General features: G+C 61.8%; 1 protein-coding gene across 4 annotated transcripts in view; it reads left to right on the forward strand.

Moving 5' to 3' along the window:
* The window catches only part of OBSCN (obscurin, cytoskeletal calmodulin and titin-interacting RhoGEF), a 178,282-nt gene extending 164,838 nt beyond the window's left edge, over window positions 1–13,444 (forward strand). For all 4 annotated transcript variants that reach the window (XM_030935730.1, XM_030935731.1, XM_030935732.1 and 1 more), the window contains 24 exons: window positions 273–397; window positions 911–1,023; window positions 1,238–1,406; window positions 1,629–1,710; window positions 1,796–1,996; window positions 2,711–2,771; window positions 3,174–3,251; window positions 3,560–3,732; window positions 3,974–4,000; window positions 4,670–4,822; window positions 4,922–4,967; window positions 5,408–5,485; window positions 5,751–7,776; window positions 8,621–8,701; window positions 9,015–9,125; window positions 9,279–9,446; window positions 10,350–10,472; window positions 10,656–10,826; window positions 11,445–11,526; window positions 11,705–11,944; window positions 12,129–12,352; window positions 12,551–12,626; window positions 12,854–13,003; window positions 13,184–13,444. In XM_030935730.1, the coding sequence (XP_030791590.1) occupies window positions 273–397; window positions 911–1,023; window positions 1,238–1,406; window positions 1,629–1,710; window positions 1,796–1,996; window positions 2,711–2,771; window positions 3,174–3,251; window positions 3,560–3,732; window positions 3,974–4,000; window positions 4,670–4,822; window positions 4,922–4,967; window positions 5,408–5,485; window positions 5,751–7,776; window positions 8,621–8,701; window positions 9,015–9,125; window positions 9,279–9,446; window positions 10,350–10,472; window positions 10,656–10,826; window positions 11,445–11,526; window positions 11,705–11,944; window positions 12,129–12,352; window positions 12,551–12,626; window positions 12,854–13,003; window positions 13,184–13,361 (4,936 nt within the window). In that variant the 3' untranslated portion in view covers window positions 13,362–13,444. The remainder of the gene's footprint in view (window positions 1–272; window positions 398–910; window positions 1,024–1,237; window positions 1,407–1,628; window positions 1,711–1,795; window positions 1,997–2,710; window positions 2,772–3,173; window positions 3,252–3,559; window positions 3,733–3,973; window positions 4,001–4,669; window positions 4,823–4,921; window positions 4,968–5,407; window positions 5,486–5,750; window positions 7,777–8,620; window positions 8,702–9,014; window positions 9,126–9,278; window positions 9,447–10,349; window positions 10,473–10,655; window positions 10,827–11,444; window positions 11,527–11,704; window positions 11,945–12,128; window positions 12,353–12,550; window positions 12,627–12,853; window positions 13,004–13,183) is intronic.
* Window positions 13,445–15,685: the final 2,241 nt, after the last annotated feature.

Below are 15,685 nucleotides of genomic sequence, written 5' to 3' on the forward strand. Positions count from 1 at the left end.
TACCGCGGTGTCCTCACAGCCCTCCACTCTTTGCCAGCAGCCACCCCAGGCATGGCAGGTCTGGGAGGAGAGGCCACCCTTGGGATGAGAGGTGTTGGGGGGCCCCCTCCACACTAAAGGCTGGGCCCCCGTCTGTACATCTCATCCCAGAGAGGCTTTGCTGCAGCCCCTTCCGAGTGGTGATGAGCAGGGATACCCTATCTCATCGGGAGGCCTGGCTGCTCAGAATGTGTGGGGGCCCGGCAGAGCCTCACCCCACTTCCTAACCCCAGGATGGAGGGTGCAGCCAGGCCTGGGGCAGGCACAGGGGAGCTGCTCTGGGATGTCCACAGCCACGTGGTCACGGAGACCACAGAGAGGACCTACACATACCAGGCCATCCACACACACACCGCAAGTACGGGGTTGGGCCCAGCTGGGTTATAAGTGTGATCCCCATACCCCCTGCCCAGGGCTGGGGGGCATTTGCACATCTGCAGAGGCCACCCAGCCTGTCTCAGCCCTGCCTCAGCCTGGGATGCCCACATTCTACTCACTGTGTCCCCTCAGAGGGGCCAGAACCCTCCACTGGGGAGACGCAAGTGGCAGTGAACTTGGTGTTCATAGGACCTTGTCCCTGAGAACGGCAGCCAAGTTAGTGAGCTCTGCTGGCCCCACCAACTCCTCCTGATCACCTGGCCAGCTGAGGTCAGAGTGGGAGAGGCAGTGGTTCCACTGAAGGAGCACCCCTAACTGTCAGAAGCCTGGGCAGTCAAGATGGGGTGCTGTTGCTTGGGCTGTGGGGGGCGTTCAGTTGCCCACAGTGTATCTCAGGGCCTCAACAACCACCCAGGCATGGTGGGCTGTGGCTGGCACCCAGGGTTGTGTGGCTGGGGAGGTGGTTTCCATGGTTCCCTCCCTGCCCTCCCAGGGCCCCCATCCATGCAGGTAACCATCGAGGATGTGCAGGCACAGACAGGCACAACGGCCCAATTCGAGGCTGTCATTGAGGGCGACCCACAGCCCTCAGTGACCTGGTACAAGGTAGGTGTGCAGGTCCAGGTGGGCGAGATTCAGGGATGGCCCCAGGATCTGGGGGACCCACGGGAGATGGGTGCAGTCCACACTGTGCACTTCCTCCCACATCCCCTCCAGACTGGACACACAGCAGGTGTCGGAAGCACTGCTCAGTGAAGGGTGGGGTGATGGGGTCCCCCAGAGTGGGCTGATGGCAGCCCTGCCGATCCTGTGCCTCCAGGACAGCGTCCAGCTGGTGGACAGCACCCGGCTTAGCCAGCAGCAAGAAGGCACCACATACTCCCTGGTGCTGAGGCATGTGGCCTCGAAGGATGCCGGTGTTTACACCTGCCTGGCCCAAAACGCTGGTGGCCAGGTGCTCTGCAAGGCAGACCTGTTGGTGCTTGGGGGTGAGTTGGTCGACCCCTCCTGGGCCCAGGCTCTGCAGCTGGGCTGGCCAGGTACAGGTCTTGTCTCCATGGGGCAACCTCTCTTCCCATGGGTGGTCCCTGGGTGGGTGTGGTCCCATAGTCTTGGGTCCAGGAAGCAGCTCCCATTAACACCACAGCACTGGGTTCCGTGGGGATCAGGGTGGTCACCTTTGCCCATACCAGCCGCTTCCTACTCTTTAGGGGACAATGAGCCGGACTCAGAGAAGCAAAGCCACCGGAGGAAGCTGCACTCCTTCTATGAGGTCAAGGAGGAGATTGGAAGGTAGCACCCAGCCCCCTTTCCCCTGGACTGCCAGATGGCTCCTTTCCCCAGGCCACCTGGGCTCCCCTCACTCCCTCTTTCCTAGGGGTGTGTTTGGCTTCGTGAAAAGAGTGCAGCACAAAGGAAACAAGATCTTGTGCGCTGCCAAGTTCATCCCCCTGCGGAGCAGAACTCGGGCCCAGGCATACAGGGAGCGAGACATCCTGGCCACGCTGAGCCACCCACTGGTCACGGGGCTGCTGGACCAGTTTGAGACCCGCAAGACCCTCATCCTCATCCTGGAGCTGTATCCTGCCCTCAGCCCCTGAGAGGGCTTGAGGAGGGGCATGCAGGGCCAGGCCAGGGCTCAGAGGAGCCATGTGCTTGGTGTCCCCTGCCTGGCTGGGTGGTGGCGACAGCCATCCAGCCGGGAATTTGGGTGGGGAGTCTTCTGTTCCACGGGGCAGTGACTGGAGTCCCCAGGGGGTACTGGTGGCTAGCTGGCCCTGATGACCTGATGCCCTCAGCAGGGATGGTGGTGGTCCGCTCCCACTCTGTAGATAGCCTCTTAGAGAGGAAGGAGCTGCTTGGCCTGGCTACTCTGGGGCACACCCTGCCACCCACGTGGCCTTGTCTTGGAGGTCTCCTCTGTCCTCCGGTGCTTTTAACAGGGTGTCAGCCGGACACATGCCCCACTGCCCCAAGTTGTTGTCCTCTTTGCAGGGAGAGGGTGCTGGATGGCCTCTGTACAGAGGGGACAGGATGCCCCCTTCCACTGTGCCAGTGCAGTGACTGACCTCAGTCCCCAGCCTCAGCCTGCAGCCCCTCCCTTTTCAGGGCTGCATGCCATCTGGGGTTCAGAGGGGTCCCCGTTCCACTCTCCTCAACCCTGAGCATCACCCCCTGCTGCCCCCAGAGATCAGATGTGCCCATAGTCCTGGCCACCTCATTGTGAGTGTGGGTTTCTGGGGGCAGGCAGGTTTCAGCCTCCCAAGCCTGCTTTTCCTTGATGGGATCCCAGGTGCTCATCCGAGGAGCTGCTGGACCGCCTGTTCAGGAAGGGCGTGGTGACAGAGGCCGAGGTGACTGGGCCGCCGCCTGCCACTGCCCCAGCCATGCACCCTACCCCAGGCCCCTCTCAGACACCAGGTCCCTGCAGATACAGTCCCAGCCACAGCCCTCTCTAGCTCAGGGGGCTCTGGGGCTCCCTAGGGCCTCCAGGGCATGTTGACCCCTCAGTCAGGCTCTACACGGCCTGCCACTCCGCCTCACCTGGCCAGCTGACCAGCGCAGCCCGCCCCTCCCCCACTGAGGTTCACAAGTCCATCGTATCCTCCCCACCTTTGAGGGATCTCCTGGCTTAGGGGCACACAGGACCCAGGATGGCTTTGCATATCAGCTGCCGAAGTCAGGAGGAGGCTGGACTTGAAGTGGAGAGGGAGGCTGGGGCTGGGCTCCCACCTGAACAGCAGCCCTTGCTACAGGTCAAGGTCTACATCCAGCAGCTGGTGGAGGGGCTGCACTACCTACACAGCCACGGCATTCTCCACCTGGACATAAAGGTTCGTATGTCCTTATCGCTGCACCCCAGAGCCTGGGACCTGCAGGCCAGTGGGGCAGGCTCACCACTCCCAGCTTCACTGAGAGGGCTTGCTTGCCTCCAGGGATGGGGAGCTCACCACCTCCAGGCAGCCCTTTCGAGTGGGGTGTGGCTCTGGTGGAGCAGAGGCTGTCCCCAAATGGCTGCACCAGGTGCTCCCCACTGTCCCACCCTGCCCCCGGGCTTCTGGGTGTCCTCACCAGGCCCACCAGCCCCAGGAGTCACCCCCTTAGGGCACGGCTCTCACTCACTCTCAACTCTCCCCGACAGCCCTCTAACATCCTGATGGTGCATCCTGCCCGGGAAGACATTAAAATCTGCGACTTCGGCTTTGCCCAGAACATCACCCCAGCAGAGCTGCAGTTCAGCCAGTACGGCTCCCCTGAGTTTGTCTCCCCCGAGATCATCCAGCAGAACCCTGTGAGCGAGGCCTCCGACATCTGGTGAGTCGGTGGCTGGGCCAATGGGTCTGGGTCTGCAGCTTCTCTGGGAAGCCGGTCCCCACAGATGGCTGGGCCCTCTCCTCTGCCCCAGGGAGGCAGCAGGCAGCCTACTGGTCAGCCAAGGGGTCCTCCCTGAACCCGTCTCCTCCTACAGACCTGGGCTCCCCACTTCCGTGTATGCGTGCCTCTTACCTGAGGGCCAGGCCTGGGGCGACGCACAATGTGTGGTTTTGTCTTGCAGGGCCATGGGTGTCATCTCCTACCTCAGGTGAGCAGAGCCCTGCCCCATCAGCTGACTTAAGACCCCTCCCTTGTAGGCCCACCGAGGGCATGTGCACCGCTGGCTGCTCCCCAGATCAGAGACCCGAGACCCAAGGGCCAACTATCTTGGGAACAGGCGGTCAGCCAACCCTGATAAGAGGTTCCTGCCCAGAGGGTCTCACAAACACCCTGTCATCAGAGGGCTGTGCCAGGTCACGAGGCAGCCAAGCCACTGCCCTGGAGAACTGGGGGTTGTCCAGCAGTCACTCATAACAGCCACTGCTGCCCTGAGGATGACGGTGGTATAGATAGCCTGGACCTCCTCAGCAAGTTGATCCTTAATTCCTAATTCAGGCTGATCTTGATGCCTGCCCCAGACTGGATCCCTATTTCAGACTAAGGCTGGTGCCCAGCCAGGCTGACCCTACATCCCTGTCCCAGCCTGAGCCTGTATCCCTATCTCAGACTAAGGCTGGTGCACACCCAAGCTGACCCTATATCCCTTCTGCCCAGATATCCCAGGCTTGGTCTGGGTCCCTGTTCCAAGCTGAGCCTGGATCTCTCTGGGCAAATCAGAGAAACTTGCTGGGATTCTCAGAGCTAGATGGGAGTGGGACTAAGAGCCCATCCGCAGTCAGGGCCTCATCTGAGGGCTGGACCCTCCCTCTGCCTTCAGCCTGACCTGCTCATCCCCATTTGCCGGCGAGAGTGACCGTGCCACCCTCCTGAACATCCTGGAGGGTCGTGTGTCATGGAGCAGCCCCATGGCTGCCCACCTCAGCGAAGACGCCAAAGACTTCATCAAGGCTACGCTGCAGAGAGCCTCTCAGTGAGTGCGCCCCCAGGCTTCTCCTGCCCGGGGCCAGTCAGCCCTGCCCCAGAGGGCAACTGACCACCTGACCCCTCCTGAGCCTACCTCTCCCTGCAGGGCCCGGCCTAGTGCAGCCCAGTGCCTCTCCCACCCCTGGTTCCTGGTGAGTATCGGGGTCAGCCCCACACTATGCAGGCGGAGCCTGAGGCCAACAGGGGCAGGGCCTCTGGGCAACAGGGCGTGTGAGCACAGAACTGTGGCTGTGGCCCGGACTCTGCCCAGCCCAGAGGACGTTTGTCCCTGTACATTAGTGAGAGGGCTGTGGGAACCTCAAGCTGGAACCACGTTTCAGTGCCCCAGCCCCCAACCCCCAGCAGGAGGCAGGGAGAACTGCGAGGAGCTCAGGGACAGGGGGTCGCTGTCACCTCTGACCTCTGGTCTTTGCCGTCTGCCCCACCTGGACATCTTGGGTGAGGGCTGTGGTGTCCTGGACCCAGGGGATCCCAGGACTGGGGCTGCCCAGCAGGGCTTCCATCATGGGAGGGGCCCCTATCAGGGTACCATGGTCTCCCTGCCATGTGGCTGCCCACCTCGGTCTCCCAGAAATCCATGCCTGCGGAGGAGGCCCACTTCATCAACACCAAGCAGCTCAAGTTCCTCCTGGCCCGAAGTCGCTGGCAGGTGAGCCATGACCATCTGAGTAGGGACCAGTGAAGGGGAAACTGAGGCCCCACAGGGCCAGCTGCACACCTAGGAGTGCAGGGAAGTGGGGCTGGGCTCCTTTGAGCATGCTGAAAGGAGATGGGAATCATCTGCTGGGCACAGTGGGGATGGGTGCACAGAGTCCCATGGTGCAGGAGGGCGGAATGACTGTGCCCTGGGGGCAGAGGACCCCAGAGTTCCTGGGTCTCCCCACCTGATGCCTGCTGCCTCCATGCGGTTCCAGCGTTCCCTGATGAGCTACAAGTCCATCCTGGTGATGCGCTCCATCCCTGAGCTGCTGCGGGGCCCTCCTGACAGCCCCTCCCTCGGTGTGGCCCGGCACCTCTGCAGGGACACTGGTGGCTCCTCCAGTTCCTCCTCCTCCTCTGACAATGAGCTCGCCCCATTCGCCCGGGCTAAGTCACTGCCACCCTCCCCGGTTACACACTCGCCACTGCTGCACCCCCGGGGCTTCCTGCGGCCCTCGGCCAGCCTGCCTGAGGAGGCCGAGGCCACTGTGCCCTCCGCCGAGGCCTCAGCTCTGCCTGCATCTCCTGAGGGTGCTGGGCCACCAGCTGCCCAGGGCTGTGTACCCCGGCACAGCGTCATCCACAGCCTGTTCTACCAGCAGGCGGGTGAGAGCCCTGAGCATGGGGCCCTGGCCCCGGGGAGCAGGCGGCACCTGGCCCGGCGGCGGCACCTGCTGAAGGGCGGGTACATTGCGGGGGCGCTGCCTGGCCTGCGCGAGCCACTGATGGAGCACTGCATGCTGGAGGAGGAAGCTGCCAGGGAGGAGCAGGCCACCCTCCTGACCAAAGCCCCCTCCTTTGAGACTGCCCTCCGGCTGCCTGCGTCTGGCACCCACTTGGCCCCTGGCCACAGCCGCTCCCTGGACACGGAACATGACCCTCCGAGCACCCCACGCCGCTCCCCAGAGGCCTGCTGTGAGGCACAGCGACTGCCTTCAGCCCCCTCTGGGGGAGCCCCTGTGAGGGACATGGGGCACCCTCAGGGCTACAAGCAACCTCCATCCACTGGTGGCCACCCAGGCACTGCTCAGCCAGAGAGTCCATCCCTGGACCACCCTTGGGGGCAGCCAGCCCCTTTCTGTCATGCCAAGCAGGGTTCTGCCCCCCAGGAGGGCTGCAGCCCCCACTCAGCAGTTGCCCCATGCCCTCCTGGCTCCTTCCCTCTAGGATCTTGCAAAGAGACCCCCTTAGTACCCTCAAGCCCCTTCTTGGGACAGCCCCAGGTACCCCCTGCCCCTGCCAAAGCAAGCCCCCCACTAGACTCTAAGATGGGGCCTGGAGACATCTCTCTTCCTGGGAGGCCAAAACCTGGCCCCTGCAGTTCCCCAGGGTCAGCCTCCCAGGCGAGCTCTTCCCAAGTGAGCTCCCTCAGGGTGGGCTCCTCCCGGGTGGGCACAGAGCCTAGCCCCTCCCTCGATGCTGAGGGCTGGTCCCAGGAGGCTGAGGATCTGTCTGACTCCACACCCACCCTGCAGCGGCCTCAGGAACAGGTGACCACGCGGAAGTTCTCCCTGGGATGTCGCGGGGGCTACGCAGGTGTGGCTGGCTATGGCGCCTTTGCCTTTGGTGGAGATGCGGGGGGCATGCTGGGGCAGGGACCCATGTGGTCCAGGATAGCCTGGGCTGTGTCCCAGTCCTCAGAGGAGCAGGAGGAGGCCAGGGCTGAGAGCCCACTGCCTCAGATCAGTGCAAGGCCTGTGCCTGAGGTCAGCAGAGCTCCCTCTAGGAGCTCTCCAGAGCCCACCCCATGGGAGGACGTTGGGCAGGTCTCCCTGGTACAGATCCAGGACCTGTTAGGTGATGCAGAGGCGGCTGACACAATATCCCTGGACATTTCCGAGGTGGACCCCGCCTACCTCAACCTCTCGGACCTGTACGACATCAAGTACCTCCCATTCGAGTTTATGATCTTCAGGAAAGTCCCCAAGCCCACTCAGCCAGAGCCACCCTCCCCCATGGCTGAGGAGGAGCTGGCCGAGTTCCCGGGACCCATGAGGCCCTGGCAAGGTGAAATGGGCCCCCACGCAGGCCTGGAGATCACAGAGGAGCCAGAGGACGTGGATGCGCTGCTGGCGGAGGCTGCAGTGGGCAGGAAGTGCAAGTGGTCCTCACCGTCACGCAGCCTCTTCCACTTCCCTGGGAGGTACCTGCCACTGGATGAGCCTGCGGAGCGGGGGCTGCGTGAGAGAGTGAAGGCCTCCATGGAGCACATCTCCCGGATCCTGAAGGGCAGGCCGGAAGGTGAACCCCCACCCCACCCCAGGCATCCTGCACGTCCAGGGGCCCCCATTCTGTACCTGGGGTTACTGCACTCCAGGTGATGGCAGGAGGCCCCCGGGGCACCCCCGCCGGTGTCCAGGTGCTGCCCACACCTCCTGTCCCTGCCTCAGGTCTCTGAATCTTGGGGTCACCTCTCCAGCCCTGACAACCCTCCCCACGGGGCAGCTGAGACCCAGCCCTGGGACCTAACATAGCTGAGGAGGCCTGGGGAGGCTGTAGGTGGTATGCCCCTGGGGAAAGCATTTGAAGGGGCCAGAGTCTTCCTCAACCAGAATCCTTCCTGACCCCAGAGTCCTCCCGACCGGCCCCAGACCCTCCCTGACCCCAGACACCCCAACGCTGTACTCTTCCAACCCCAGATCCTGCCTGACTGCAGACCGTCCTAACCCCAGATCCTCCTGAGTCCTCCTTGACCCCATAGTCCTCTCTGATCCCAGACCCTACCTAACCCCAGACTCTCCCCAACTCCATACCCTACCTGACCCCAGACTCTCCTGACCTCAGGCCCTCCCTGACCCCAAAACCCTTCCCAACCCCAAAACCCTTCACAGCCCCATAGTTCTCCCCAACCACATAGTCCTCCCTGGTCCTGGACCCTCCTGACCCTGTGCCTAGAGGTGGGGAGGGTGCCTGATATTCGTGTTTCCTCTGTGGCCTGGAAGTCTGGGGAGTGGGCAGCGGGCCAGCCGACCCCAGTTGCTTCCTGTCCCAGCTGCTCCGGGTCCTTGCAGCCAGAGGCAGCTGGTGCTACCCAGAGGGGCCAGGCCTCCTACCATGACCTTCATCGGCCCCCTTCCTCCTGCAGGTCTGGAGAAGGAGGGGCCCCCCAGGAAGGAGCCAGGCCTTGCTTCCTTCCGGCCGTCAGGTCTGAAGAGCTGGGACCGAGGTGAGCAGGCCCAACACAGAGACCGGGCCCCATTGCCTCTCAGGGTCCCACCAGCATGGCCAGACTGGTGGGGAGCAGGCTTTCACTCACAGGGGTGCGGGAACCGATGAGGGGTCCTGGTGGGTGTGGTGAGCTGAGCAGTCTTGGAGGACTTCCTGGAGGAGGAGGTGGTGGTGCAGATGGGCCAGTCTGGGGAGTGGGGAGTCAGGGGTGGTGGGGCAGGGCTCCTCCTGGTGTCCCCACTGCAGGGTCCAGGCCATGCTCTGGGGCCTGGAGGTCACCCCTGAAGGCTGATCTCATCCTCCCTCCTCAGCGCCAACATTCCTAAGGGAGCTATCAGATGAGACTGTGGTCCTGGGCCAGTCAGTGACACTGGCCTGCCAGGTGTCGGCCCAGCCAGCTGCCCAGGCCACCTGGAGCAAAGGTAAGAAGCTGTTCCAGGGGCTGGGGGCTGGTGAAATCGGGTGAGTGGCCATCGCCAGCCCCACAGGATGCCTCGCTGTCAGGAGGGAAACTGAGGCCCAGGGAGAGGTGTGAGGCCTGGCTGTGGCATGAGGCTTGCTCTGTACTTTTGCAGATGGAGCCCCCCTGGAGAGCAGCAGCCGTGTCCTCATCTCCACTACCCTCAAGAACTTCCAGCTTCTGACCATCCTGGTGGTGGCAGCTGAGGACCTGGGTGTGTACACCTGCAGCGCGAGCAATGCGCTGGGGACAGCGACCACCACGGGTGTCCTCCGGAAGGCAGGTGCGTGGGCCACACTGGGGGTCCCTCCAGGCCAGGGAGGCTGGGCCAGGGCTGCTGGGAAGCTTCATCCTCCATGGAATCCTTCCGGGCCCATGCATTGGCCGCTGAGGCGGCCGCTCCCCGACACTGAGCAGCCCACATCCCTATGGGGCCAGGCACCGCACATGGCCAGGGCTGTAGGAGGCCAAGGTCAACAGAGTTCTGACCACATGGGCTGCCCTGGGCTGGCGGGAGGTCCTGAGCTGGTTCCAGCAGAAGGAACCAGCCTTGGGAAGGACGGCCGGATGCAGTTGCTGACGTTACAGGGCTCAGAAGGAAGCCTGTTCATCCACGCTCCCTGCTAGGGAGAAAGCCCATCCCATTGGCCACTTGCTAGGAGAACTGAGTTTCTTGGGCACATGACCCATCGCATCATCTTCCCACGTTCCTTCCATGCCCATCCCTCCAGCCCATGCAGAGTGGGCTGCTTCCGGTTCCATATCTCAATCAAAGTTGAGTTCCAAGCACAACTAAGTTACAGGCCTAGCTCTGGGACCCCTGGCCCAATGACCAGAGTGGGCCAGCCTGCCTGAACCTGTGTAGGGCAACCCAGTGAAGCCCGGCAGCCCCACCAGGGCCCCTCTGACCAGAGCCTGGGCCCCTGCACAGGGTTCTGGTCACACCGCGGTGAATGGGCCAGCCCAGGAGCGGGTTCTGGCAGGGCAGACACCTCCCCAGCCCCTCGCCAGGAGAGGCCCCTCCTACCATTCCTCACTGTGATTGGACCCTGAATGAACAGGACCAGGGAAGGTGGGCTCCAGAGCCCTGGTAGCTGCCAGGGTGAGGCAGGGACCAGCCAGATATTGCCCCCTGGCGGCTGGGTGCCCACCCTGGAGTCACTGACCATTGGGCAGTGCCTTGCAGAGCGCCCCTCATCCTCGCCATGCCCGGATATTGGGGAGGTGTACGCGGATGGGGTGCTGCTGGTCTGGAAGCCCGTGGAATCCTACGGCCCTGTGACCTACATTGTGCAGTGCAGCCTAGAAGGTATGAGGTGGCCCCTGCACCCAAGGCTCCGGCCACCCTTCATGGGGGCCATGTCGAGGGGCCCTTGGGGAAGTGCCTGGCCTGCTCTGTGCCCATGGCTGGCCTCAGGGAAGGGTTTCTCCACCCCCACTGATGTGGTGTGCGGAGGCCTCAGTGGCCCCTCACGTGCTCCTATGTGGCCAGGCGGCAGTTGGACCACACTGGCCTCCGACATCTTTGACTGCTGCTACCTGACCAGCAAGCTCTCCCGGGGCAGGACCTACACCTTCCGCACGGCATGTGTCAGCAAGGCAGGAATGGGCCCCTACAGCAGCCCCTCGGAGCAAGTCCTCCTGGGAGGGCCCAGCCACCTGGGTGAGCCACACCACACTCAGGGCTTGGAGGGTGGGAACAGCAGCTAGAAGACCCGGATTATGCTCCCTCCTGTGCAGGGTCTCCATAGCTGTCCACTTCCTTCTGGGGAGAGAGCTGCTCCTGGGCTTGGCATTCGAGGCCTACACACTTTAGGGGCTACCTCACTCCCAAGCCCCCCCCCTTCACTCACCTACACTTCCATACACTTGTTGGCGAGCCCACATGTCCATTCTGCTTCATGCTGAATGTTGGTAGTGAGTGTTGGTAGTGAGTGTTGGTAGTGGCTGCCCCTTGCTGCCTCTAGCTTTGGTGGAGGAATGCTGGGGTTGATTAGTAATGTCTGTCCTGGGATCAAGACAGGCAGAGAGGGCATGATTGCTATGGGTGGTCCATTCTCAAATGCCCCTGCAGCCCTCATACACACCCTCACTCAGGTTGGCTCTCACTGTTTGTTGTACCCCCTCCCTATAACCTGAGGAACAAAAGGTGGGAGTATGTAGGAGCTCAAAGCCCCAGTTGTCAGGGTACCTGGGAAAGGGTGATGGGAGAGGTGGGGAGAGCTGGGGCTGTGGGGACGCCCTCTTCACCCCATCTTATGGCCTGCCCCTCCTCCCACAGCCTCTGAGGAGGAGAGCCAGGGGCGGCCAGCCCAACCCCTGACCAGCACAAAGACCTTCGCATTCCAGACACAGATCCGGAGGTGCAGGGGCCTCGGGGGCTGTAGGCGGGTGGGGCCAGGGCCTGGACCCCCCGCTTGCTGGCCACCCATGCCCCCACACCCACCTTCTCGCTAAGCTGGGCTCCTGCTGTTCTGAGTTTTGGGAATCGGGGAATGGGAGGGGATCACCCACCAGCCCGACCGCTGTCCCCTTGAGCAGGGGCCGCTTCAGTGTGGTGCGGCAGTGCTGGGAGAAGGCCAGCAGGCGGGCGCTGGCGGCCAAGATCATCCCCTACCGCCCCAAGGACAAGATGGCAGTGCTGCGTGAATACGAGGCCCTCAAGGGCCTGCGCCACCCGCACCTGGCCCAGTTGCATGCAGCCTACCTCAGCCCCCGGCACCTGGTGCTCATCTTGGAGCTGTGCTCTGGGCCCGAGCTGCTCCCCTGCCTGGCTGAGAGGTGAAGGTGGCCTGGGGTGGCATGGTTGAGCTGATGTACTGATGGACACAGGCCTCTGGGGTGGGGCTGGAGAACCAGGCCCCTCTGCACAGCCAGTGCCCCTTCCAGTCCACGGGGAGTGTCTCAGCCCTGGCCCCGGTGGCCCCCACCCTGGAGCCTGGGCTGAGCAGCTTCTGTCCCCCAGGGCCTCCTACTCAGAATCGGAGGTGAAGGACTACCTGTGGCAGATGCTGAGCGCCACCCAGTACCTGCACGCCCAGCACATCCTGCACCTGGACCTGAGGTCTGAGAACATGATCATCACGGAATACAACCTGCTCAAGGTCGTGGACCTGGGCAATGCACAGAGCCTCAGCCAGGAGAAGGTGCTGCCCTCAGAGAAGTTCAAGGACTACCTAGAGACCATGGGTACGTGTGTGGACAGTTGGGGGAACTCACCTGGGGCGGGGGGCAGGGGGCAGGAAGAAGCCCCCTCTCCTCCAGTGCTGTCCCCTCTCCCAGCTCCACTGCCACCCACTCAGCCGCACACCTGGCCCACACACCTGTGCCTCCACCTGTCCCACCTGTGCCCCTCCACCTGAGCCCAACCACATGTGCCCCTCCCAGCTCCAGAGCTCCTGGAGGGCCAGGGGGCTCTTCCGCAGACAGACATCTGGGCCATCGGTGTGACAGCCTTCATCATGTGAGTCCTCCAGCCTGTCTGGGGGTTACTAGGTGGGCGGGGTAGTCTCCTCCCTCCACCCGAGGGTGCCCTCACGGCCCCTGCACCCCCGTCCACCCGAGGGTGACCTCACGGCCCCTGCACCGGCCACCCGTGGGTGACCTCCGTGCTCCTGCATCCCCTCCCTCTCCGCCCTGGTCTACCCGAGGAGGGTGACCTCAGGGCCCGTGCACCTGCCACCTGTGCAGGCTGAGCGCCGAGTACCCGGTGAGCAGCGAGGGTGCACGCGACCTGCAGAGAGGACTGCGCAAGGGGCTGGTCCGGCTGAGCCGCTGCTACGCGGGGCTGTCCGGGGGCGCCGTGGCTTTCCTGCGCAGCACTCTGTGCGCCCAGCCCTGGTAAGGCGCGCCCCTCTCCTCCTTCTTCTCCCCTCCCCCTCCTCCTTCCGTCCCGCCCCGCCCCGCTACTCCCTTTCCCCTCCGTCCTCTCCCCTCCCCCTGTCCCTCTCCCCTTTTCTACTCCCCTTCCCCACACCCCTCCAGCCGCTGGGCCACGCGCTGAGCGTTTGTCGGTCCCAGGGGCCGGCCCTGCGCGTCCAGCTGCCTGCAGTGCCCGTGGCTGACAGAGGAGGGCCCGGCGTGTTCGCGGCCCGCGCCCGTGACCTTCCCTACCGCGCGACTGCGCGTCTTCGTGCGCGATCGCCAGAAGAGACGGGCGCTGCTGTACAAGAGGCACAACCTGGCCCAGGTGCGCTGAGGGTCGCTCTGGGCCGCACCTCTCGGTCTCCCCGCTAGGGCTCGCTGCAGACGCGCCAATAAAAACGCACAACCGGGCGAGAAGTCTTCCGTCTCTTTGCATTATTTTCTTTTGGGAAGGGGAGGGAGTGAGGGCTCTGTCCCCGCCTTTCTGGCTGGGACGCTGATCAGGCTGCCCCGCTGTGTCTGGGCCTGCGAGCCCCTTAGAAGGCGTCCTTAGGGGTCGCTCCCTCACTCCCATGCTCCGCGCATTCAGCCCCGCGGGGCGTCTCCATCCTCACACCCGTGCGCGTTTATTCCACCCGCCGTGCGCCTTCCTCTCTTCCATCACGCTGACCTCCAGCCCCGCAGCCCGCTTTCTTCGCCGTCGGGCCAGCCGCTTGTTTCCAGAACTTCTCTGCCCCAGGAAAAGTTCTTGGGCAAAGCGTGCAAGCGAGGGCGGGGAGCCGCAGGCCACGATCCACTGGCGGAGAGGAGGCTTCAGAGTCGCTGGCGCGTGGCCTCGGTGAAAAGCAACCCAGTGTTTGAGATTCCAGGGGCAATGACTGTGCTGGCCGAGCCCCGCCCTGCCCCTTGCCAGGAGTGCAGGAAGCCAGGGCCGTGGGGTGTGCGCATTGTCGTTCAAACGCTCCTGAACGTCCTTTCTCCTATTCTTCTTTGACGTGGGAAAGGGAACTTGAGATAGGTGCAGCCCAGGAGACCTGGGAGCTGGCAGGGAGGGCCTTCTCCTCTTGCACATAAAACCTTTTGCAGAGGTCCCTCAGACACAAGGCCAGGCCGCTCATACCTATGTCTGAGCACAGGTGGAGAGAAGGCTAACCGACCACTCTTGGCTAAAATGAGTCATGGTGATTCCTGGCCAGCTTAGATTTATGGAGACATCCAGTGATAGAGTTGTCCTGGCTCTCTCTGACAGCATGCAACCCAGAATGAGGCCCCGTTGTTTTATACTCCTTTTAATCACCAAAACATTCAGCTCTTCATAGCATCCTCTTCTAGAGCAGCCCCAGGGTTCCCGGGGTGGGGATATGTTCTCCACTGTCCCCAGCAATAAGGCCAACTTGTTGGACAACAGCTTCGTTTCTGGGGGGCTGGGGCTGCAGGGTGTAGACCGCAGTCTCTACCCTCCTGATTCTTAGCTCATCTCAGGGGCCCAATGCTGATGGGTTCATTCTGCAGTGTCCAAATGCTGAACACCTCCCCTGAAATCTTACTAAGCCCAGGACACTTTGAATTAAAATCCAAGCATCAGCCAGGCAAGCCTGGGATTACAGGCTTACACCTATAATCCCAGCACTTTGGGAGGCTGAGGTAGGAGGATCACTGGAGTCCAGGAGTTCAAGACCAGCCTGGGCAACGACCCTTGTCTCTACAAAAAATAAAAAATTAGCTTGGCGTGGTGGTGCATGCCTGTGGTACCAGCTACTCGGGAGGTGAGCCCAGAGGTCAAGGCTGCAGTGAGCTGTGATTGTGCCTGTGCACTCCAGCCTGGACCACAGAGCAAGACCCTGTCTCTAAAAAGAAAACAAATCCAAACATCTTCTAACTTGAACTGACTGCCCTCACTCCCTCTGCTCCCACACTGCCTCTGACTTTACCTTCCTCCTCCTTTACGACCTCCTGAGAGTCAGCGTGTCACCACTCAATGCATCACAAAGGGCACAGGCACTGTGCACTCACTTTCCCATGATGCTGATGTCAGGGTGGGGTGGGGGAGAAGGTAGTATCTTTTCCTCACCCATTGCAAGGCATATGGATGAACCTTGCATATATGGCCCCAATCACAAAGACAGGTTAACAAGATAAAGCATGACACACATCTATTTAACAAAAGGTTTTATGTGACAAGTGAGCCTTCAGAAACAAAAACCCAAAGAAACAGGCAAATCTGTCTATTTTTTATGCTTGGGTTTGATGAAGAACGAACAGTCATGTAAAAATACGCTTAGAAAAAAAGCAGGTGTAACTTAATGGTAATAAACTGGGGGCAACTTGCCAAGGCCTGTTTGTTCAGATTCTTCTTGGCCTCTGGAATGAGGATCCTATGACCTGCTTTTGGGGGAGGTAGGTCAGATAATTCTCTTATGGCTTCCTTCAAGGAAGAAAGGCAGGAGAAGGTCAGAGAGAGACAATTTCCTTCAGCATGAGATACTCAGCATGTCAAGGTGCCATATTTTGGGGTATTACATTCTAAGCCCCATCACTGACATCTCACAAAACTGTAGTACAATATGACGACCATTAAGACTGGTACAGTCAGGACAGAGAACATTTCCATCTCGAGAAATCCCTTATGCTGCCCAAAAAGGAATAAAAATAACCACA

The sequence above is a fragment of the Rhinopithecus roxellana genome, chromosome 8, assembly GCF_007565055.1.
Source record: "Rhinopithecus roxellana isolate Shanxi Qingling chromosome 8, ASM756505v1, whole genome shotgun sequence".
Lineage (NCBI taxonomy): Eukaryota > Metazoa > Chordata > Mammalia > Primates > Cercopithecidae > Rhinopithecus > Rhinopithecus roxellana.